General features: G+C 37.6%; 1 protein-coding gene across 1 annotated transcript; it reads left to right on the top strand.

Annotated features, from left to right (window-relative positions):
* The first annotated feature begins 6545 nt into the window (after nucleotides 1–6545).
* Nucleotides 6546–7031, top strand: LOC139842458 (putative ripening-related protein 2). The gene has a single exon (XM_071832595.1). The coding sequence runs from the start codon at nucleotides 6546–6548 to the stop codon at nucleotides 7029–7031; it is 486 nt and encodes a 161-aa protein (XP_071688696.1).
* The last annotated feature ends 1699 nt before the right edge of the window (nucleotides 7032–8730 follow it).

The raw sequence follows: 8730 nt of genomic DNA, 5'->3' as shown, positions 1-8730 counted from the left end.
TACATTCATTTAATCACAAGTATTAATAATAAATATTAATAAGTAAACGTTGGAAAATCCAGGGTCGTTACACTAGTGATACTAGTAACACAATTAAAACATGCACTTATAACATTTAACAACATTCAAGCAACCAAAATCACCAAATCAAACACACCAAAATTCAAGTTCATGCTAGTTGCTTAAAATAACGAGATCGAATATATAAATCACATATTCATGTTAGACTTGAGCCATAGACACTAATTAACACTTTTATAAGTAAAAATTATCAAGAACACAAAATCTAGTGATTTTAGAAAGTTACCCAAATGAGAAGTAATCGGTATGGATTCGAAGAGGAAGATGCAAGGATTCCAAATATGTAATTTGTTTTGATGTTTGATTGTTAGATTGAAAATGGATGATGAATCTTTGAATTGGTGTTTGAGAGAATATGTTGAAAGTATTTAGAAAACTGGAAAATGGAAAAGATAATGAATGGAGGAGGTGGGTGTTGACCACTTTGACCTAGTCAAAACTTTGGTCATTTGGCAACATTGGTCCCTCAAGTTTGAATCGGGGGTGTGAATTACCTAAACGAGATAATTTAAAACGTGTATCAACGGGAGATGTTATAAATATTTAACGGACTATAAAATAGTTAAACGGAAAAAGGCGGGATGTTACATTTTAAATTTCCTATAAGACATGTTTTCAATTGCATTCAACAATAGTCGTTACAAATTTTCAATCAAGCTTAATGAGTGATCTACCTATCCGATTCGGGCAATATCTAAGTGCAATTTTCATAGTTTTTCACAAGCTACATGTTTATGACAATTTCACAATTCAATTCACAAGTCAAACAATTCAGAAAACTGTTTTACACAACAACCCATTGAAAGCTTTAACCGATCATAACGAACAAACCGTGTATCGAAAACATGTGATTTTTAAACGTAAACTTAATAATTTTTTGAGAGCTTTCCAAATATGTAATAATGTTTTACAGATTATGAATGAAAATTTCAGTTATGGCCTGTTTCAAATTGGGATTTCGGTAAAAAGCATATACGAATCGATTAAGCAACAAAACACATACACAACATTATGGATTAGAGCAATGAACACTATACACTATGTAATCAATAAATAACTGAATTTGAAAAGCTAGGGTTTGAGAAATTATACCACTAATCAAGCAATTAGTTATACCAAATCGTAGATAATCACGTGGGGGATCACTTTCTATCAAACATGCAAGAGCTAAAAAAAAAATTGATGGTAATTGTGGGTGAGATGGTGATCGACGAATGGAGAAGAGAGGGGGGAAAGTCAACCATGATTTTTAGGTTAGGAGTATTATGATACAGTTTAGTGTTAATAAGATTAATCTAGGTGTAACACCCCGTTTTTCGTAGCGCGATTGTTCCGAGAGGTGTTTAAACGATGAAGTATATTATTTTATTAATAATATAATGTTTGAGGTTTCGGGTGTTGGAAACGTGGAGAATGGAGCGTGTAAAGAGAGGTTATGTGCACTTTCACCAATTTGGTCATAACTTTCTCATACGAACTCGGATTAAGGCGAATCAAAAGCCCAGACGACCGTAATTCGAGCCCGGACGTTTTTAATTTCTAGTGTTGAGCTGAAAGGCTCTAGGAGCACCTCTCTTGGTCTAAGAGCGCCGTTTTTGGTCCTGATTGGGTGCTGTTTGTAATTTTAAAGAATTAAATGAAGGGCATTTGGGTCTTTTCACTTGGGGTCGGTTTTGAGCCACTAAAATTTATCCATTGATCATTATTATCCTCATTTCACCCACACAAACACTCTCTTCAAACCCTAGTGAGAGAAACCCATTTCTAGTGAGAGAGAGCTTGATTTGGAGAAGAAGGAGTTGGATTCTCACCAAAGTCCAAGTGTTAAAGTTGTTCATCTCGTTCTTGGCTACGTTGTGGTAGTGTTGGTAAGTTTTAACTCCGAAATTCATTGTTTAATTTGGTATTCAAAGTTAGGGTTTGAACTTGAATTGTTGAGAAACCCATTTAAACTCATGAAGTGGGTTTATTGATGCTAGTAATCGGGTTTTATATTTTTGATTGGTGGATTTTGGGTTGGTTGATGTTTTAGCCATGTTTAGGGATTGTAAATTGGGTGTAATCACTAGTGTTAGTGATTATGGAAGTGTTGGGAACCATTTTGGTGTATTTGGTTGACTAATTTTGAAATGGGTCAAAATTAGGGTTTATGTGTCAAATTGGGTAAGATAAGTGTTTAACACTTATGATTTGGTTTAATTGGTGTATTAGGACCATTTTCGCTTGTGTTAGTAATTATTGGTTAGTTTGGGCACGGTTTGTGCTTGGAAGTGCATTTGGGTCAAAATTGCACTAAGTGGCAATTTGGGTTGGTTTGTAATCCACCCTAATTGTGTTATTTGTTATGTGATAATGGAATAGGTACTTTCCATTGATGTGTTGCGGATTATTCGATTGCATTCATCAAGGCGTTAAGGTGAGTGGAATAATTATATATGTATGTATACGATTTATTTACTTGTAGGATATGGGTTTAAAGTTTGGTGTGACGATACCATATCCTTGTGTGTGTTATTGTTTGATGAGGGTTTAAAGTTCGATGGTGATGATACCTCATGTATGGATTTAAAGTTCGATGTTAACGATGCCATACCACTATTGTAGCGATGTGTTATGAGGGTTTAAAGTTCGATGGTGACGAAACCTCATGTATGGATTTAAAGTTCGATGTTGACGATGCCATACCACTATTGTAGTGATGCGTGATGAGGGTTTAAAGTTCGGTGTTGACGATACCTCATATGTGGGTTTTAAGTTCGATGTTGACGATACCACATTAAGTAGGGCGAATGGGATTTAAGTTCGATGTTGACGATGCTGTAACACCGGCCTTTTTTTTAAACACAGCGGAAGACTTATTAACAAACACACTATAAGTCACGACATTACATAAATCTGAGTAATTAAGTTTAAGTTTACACAACAGTGTTACGTTATTACAAAACATGATTTAAACAAAAGTCCACATCAGAGTAGGGTTGTCAAACATGTCTTCTGCCACAGCACCTATCCCGACTAGCAGTACCTAAACCTGCAAGGGGAGAATATGTTGGGGGATTAGCGCACCGCTAAGTGAATGGAATCTATCTAACAGATATAGCTTAAGCCACACACAAGCTATATACTAACAACAACACTTGCTAACTACCAACTAGCATACAATAAGATAATATGAGGATCGGCGTCATGTACGAGCACACGACTTTCAGCTGATCGGGCATGAGTCTACCGATAGTCCCTGCTACTCAATTCACAATATAGTTATCCAGATGCAGGGGGTGCATCGTTCACACTATACTCAACAATCAGTAGCCTATGGACCCAACCTCCCCTAGGCACGGTTGACCTCATACGGACTCTAACCTCTCCTAGGCACGGTCTCGAGTCCCCAGTCTCCCTAGGCCCGACTGGTGCCAATCACACAGTGTACACATAATTCACATACAATATCAGGCATACTATATTAATCTAACATGGCAATTTCTACACTATGCATGGTAAAAGAGTCAATCACAGTAGCATGATATGCTACTTAAACTCTATCCGGAGATAGACCCACTCACCAATTACCAGCAACTGCTCAGTTATTATTTCTGAGCTTCCTCCTTGTCCTTATCTCCTGAGAACAGCAAAAACCAAGTTAGAATAGTGTTCCCATCAAGATTAGACACACTACCAGCGAATTATAGCAAATTAGTAAAAAAATGCGTCCGCTAAAAATTTCATGCTTAACACTTGTGCAATTTCAAAATTTACATCCTGAAAATCTTCAAAAATACACGGACAGCATAACGGCTATAAATCAACACTTAGTAAAATTTTCACTGTCTAAGACCATCGGTCGATGGTCCCATCCATCGGCCGATCGTCAACACACCATCGGTCGATGGTCTCCCCCAATCGGCCGATCGTCAAAATTACATCCGCTAGTCAAAATCTCACACCATTGGTCAATGGTCTTGTCCACCGGCCGATCGACCCTCACCATCGGTCGATGGTCAACGACCATCGGTCGAGGGTAGTTCATCAGCTGCAACAGCAGCAAAGTGACGGGTTTCAACCCAAAATCACCAAATCTCGACCTATGACTCGTTTAAGACCCCAAAACCGAACACATCTTTTACACTAAACATTTAGAAACATAAACCCACAACTTTTATGCTCAAACAACATCAATTTAAGTACTTTTGACCCAAAAATCACTTTTAACAAAACTCACCTTCAAACTCAATTTACACACTGATTTGGACATGAAATTTGACAAATCTTACCTTGATAGACTCACAACAACACAAGGAATCAGTTTCTTGACTCAATTTAAGAACCAAATCGAGATTGAGTGATTAGGGTTTTTGAAGAGGTGAAAGTTAGGTACGGGAGTGATGAAGTGAATTTTCTGGAAACAACAAAAATGAGCTGGTCAAGGCTTTTATATTTGTGTTAAAACACAATACCCCATCACACACGGGTATTTACCAGTTATCTGATATCTTTCGCACAAGATTAGGTAACCCAAACGAGGTCCAATTAAAATAAACAAACCTGTTCTGGGACCCTTGTCACAAACTGGTCACAACACAATTATATTAAAATACTAATAAAATAATTAAAATAAAAGCACTTAAGACTAAGCACAAACCCTAAGGGCAAAATAGGCAACTTACAACTAGCCCAGGTTTCAGTCTGTTACAGATGCCATTCGCGGAGCTAGTATTGAATACTAACGGAAGTTGTAAACATTATTGGTTTGTGTGTTGCTTATTATCAGGCATTTATATTATTGAGATTATGTGCTACTGATGATGCTTGTTGATACGTTGAAAATGCTAGCTTGTATGCATTAATATGCGGGACTTATGCGTGTTTGTGTAAGTAGGTGCAAGTAGGTAAATTGTATATGTATATATGTAATTATTACATTCACTAAGCTTTATAGTTTACACTCTCATTGATATTATTTTTATAGGTTCGCGAGGTGGCGGCTCGGGTAAGCGTGGGAATTAGTGGACTTTGTAGGTTGCTTTAGAAGACGTGCTTTCGGATTGATTTAGGATTAGGTAGTGTAATCTCAATCACCATGCTCTAGTTTGCGTCAAAGAACCTAAGGGTTGAGTCGTTAATCGGAATTTGTGGATTGTAATTGACTTCGGGTCAAAACTAGTGTAACGGGTAGTTTTGTTACAAACTAATGAATCGTTATGGTTATAGGGTACCTAAATTGTGAACTAGTGTATTTTGAGTCATATTAAGACTCGTATTTGGGTCACTAAATTGTTAGACTTGGAATTGGGTTTAATGGGTTGGTTTAACTCTTACAAATTTTGAACTGCACATGTTCAGGTTCAAAAGCGCCGCTTTTGGGGGGTAAAAGCGCCGCTTTTCGTCAGTGAGTTGTAGTCTTTTTGGTCAGTCGATAGGAACGCCGCTTTTAGAAATAGGAGCGTCGTTCTTATGTCACAAAAGCGCCGCACCTGTGGTTGGTGCGCCGCTCTTTTTTTTTTTTTTGAAAAAAATTTTTGTCGTTTTTATTTAAAATGGTTTGTGGTCGTTTCGCTAGGGCCCTAAATGGATTGATGTTGGGTTAAATTAATCAAGATAGGCTAAAACAAGAAACCAAAGGGGGGGTGGGGGTGGGTGGTCGGCATGGCCCAAGTGGGGTGTTCCCGGGCTAAATTTTGACTAATTAGGTGACTGTGTGGCTTGTTTCTAGTTGCCGTTAATCGTATCGAATTTCCGGGACGTTAACCGGTCGTTTAAACGAATCCACAAGGTTTAATTTATTAAAACAACTAATAAATTAAATGTATTTTTATGTGTTAATAATTATTAATTATTTATCCGAATGTTTCGTTGTCCCGAAAGACATCCTTTGCAGTTATCATAACCGTTTTGTTTTCTTTATATTTCATCATCCAAAATGGTTATTTCCTTAATATAATAATTATATTAATTCTAATAACCCTCTTAGAATCAAGTATGCATTTATTTAGCTAAACACACAAAATTCTAAGTAATCGCTGTTAAAATAATTAACAGATGGTTAACAGAAGTAACGGAAAAAGTAGGGTTGTTATACCAAGTTCAGATTATCTCAAGTCTTATTATCCCTTATATAAATATTATCTTTATTTGAATTGTACATAAATATAGCAACTAGAATCAAATCCCTTAAGGCAATTATTTGATTTTGATATAAGTATAATTTAAAGTCAACCTTTTGGTTCTTGTTGGCAATTCTTCAACAATTTGTTGCAAGATCAATCTTGTAACTCACTTCTTGTATTAACTTGTTCTTCTTTAAGGATTAGACGGAAAGAGCAACCATTTCGAAACAACTTTCCTTTTTTGCATTTGTTGTTTGCTTTTCGACATTTTCTTCGACTAATTAACATAAACTTGACAACGGACAAGACAAAAAAAATGATCTACTATATAATCCCTTTGTTCGCACCACAAAACATAGAATGAAGCAATCCACTATAATCCTTCTCGTTATCTTTTCTCTACTCATTACATTGCTCACCACCTACGTCGAAGGTCAAAAACATGGTCGAAAGTTAATACGAAAAACCTTAACTCCATATCAACTTGTAACCAGTTTTGATCATGACATTCACGCGTCTAGCAATGAACTTGGGGCAACTTTGATGATCACTGATTTCGAACAAGGTGGAGAAAGTGGAGGGCCGGCTGAGTGTGACGGCGTGTATAATTCAAGTGACTTGTTTCTGGTGTCGTTATCCACGGACTGGTACAACAATGGGCAAAGTTGTTATAAGGGCGTAAGAATAAATTACAGTGGTAATAATGCCATAGCGTTAGGGATTGACGAGTGTGGTGATGGGTGTCCTGATGGTACTGTGGTCGCGTCTGAGCCAGTTTGGCGGGCTCTTCAAATACCTGAAAGTGAATGGGGCGAAGCTGAAGTTACTTGGTCATTTGTTGATTGAATAATTCGAAGTATATTGTATTTGTGATTTAATAAATTGTACCGGTTTTATTCAAACAGTTTTACGTTGTCATTTGTACTCTAAAATTTTAATGTAACCTGAAGTGTTACACTAATAATATGAAGCGTTAAGGGAGGTATTTTATTATTTAGTTATTATTCTCATTTGCAACGCTTCAAGCAAGTCATATGTATTTGGGACAGATGGTGGAACAAACAAATTTGTGTTAAAATCATCTATACCTGGCAAACAGGTCGAGATGGGTCGGGTTGGGTCAAAGATCAAATAAGTTTGGGTCGAAACGGGTCATGGGTCGAGATGGGTCATCCAAGTTTTTTTCAAAGTAATGAGCCAAATTTAAACATATGTACTTCATTCTTTCTGGTAAAAGAAAATTATACGGAGTACTACTTAACAATAACTATAACTAATTAAGTGTTATAACTGGGTATTTGAAAATGGTGATAATGGTGTATCCTATCGTATACACGCATAAAGGCATAATATTCGCATGAAATTAGCATCAGGAACAATGGAACAACAGTTTTGTGAAACTATACGTCCAGCGTTCTCCGCTGTGCAGGCTGCTTCCGTCATGCGTAAGCCCTGAAGGCCGCCTAGCGCTTAAGTCCGGGCCGGAGAGCTGACATTCAGCATAAATTTCGGATCACGAATAACAGAACATATCATCATCTGACACGTATCCCCGAACCATCCGGTGGATCTATCACTATAAATAGACCCCTTGGGTCGTCATTTTACACATTCAGACACTTTGACAACTTGTGAGCAGAGACTTCACCTTTCTCTCTCACATAGTACTTTCTCTCACTAGAAGTCATCCGGCTAGTAGCTCAGCGCTCAGCGGACAAAAGATTGATTATGCCACCCCACAAGTTTCTATACTTGTGAACTGGGTCTGCAGGGATTATTTCCCGAGGGTAAACATCAATCGGCAACACTCTCCCACTTTTAGCTAGATACTTCTGGTATTGTGTTGATACACTAAGCCTTACCTCATAAGGAAATAGGTGTTAACAATGGCGCCATCCACTAATGTCAAGAACACGCGGAACGAAAAAAGAACAAAAACAACTGAAGTCCCATCCACAGGCGTCCTTGAAACATTTAACAATTCGTCAACCGAAGGCGTGGCAATTTATCCGCTAATGCCTGAAGAAAATGCACCTGTTCAACCACCGGAGAGCACAATTGAAGAAACGGTAGCTGAAACTGCAGAAAGGCTTAAACATTTGGCCACTAGTCCAGGGAAAGGGCCAGTAATCGAAGAAACAGTTGCCAAAAGTGCAGAAAGGCTTCGCAATTTCATTACCAATCCATGGAAGCGACCATTGATGCAGCCACGACGATGTGGACCATTTACATCTTTTCGACGGACGACGGATGGTAAAAACAAGCAAATCATGAAGAAGCAATCTATGTCAAAATATAAGTTATCCAGAATACTTGACAAGTTGGGCAGTCATATTGATGATTCTGAAGATGGTAATGAATTCAGCTATATTGGCATTGACTCTGAAGAAGAGAATGATGACAAAGATGAGTTCCTGTCTGAAAAGAAAGCAGCATTACTTTTAAATGGTATCCTTAAGCAGACAGCTCCAGCAAAGTATAAGCAACGCTTAGTGCAGCCCGCTGTCCGCGCTGTGGCTGCGGATAATTTTTTTGCTTTAATTAC

The sequence above is a fragment of the Rutidosis leptorrhynchoides genome, chromosome 4 (genome assembly GCF_046630445.1).
Source record: "Rutidosis leptorrhynchoides isolate AG116_Rl617_1_P2 chromosome 4, CSIRO_AGI_Rlap_v1, whole genome shotgun sequence".
Taxonomy (NCBI): domain Eukaryota; kingdom Viridiplantae; phylum Streptophyta; class Magnoliopsida; order Asterales; family Asteraceae; genus Rutidosis; species Rutidosis leptorrhynchoides.
Note: the sequence above shows the minus strand (reverse complement) of the source record. Positions and strands in the feature narration are given on the sequence as shown.

Bases quoted from the DNA above. Each gene is read 5' to 3' on its own strand.
- LOC139842458 (XM_071832595.1), top strand. From the start codon at position 6,546: ATGAAGCAATCCACTATAATCCTTCTCGTTATCTTTTCTCTACTCATT.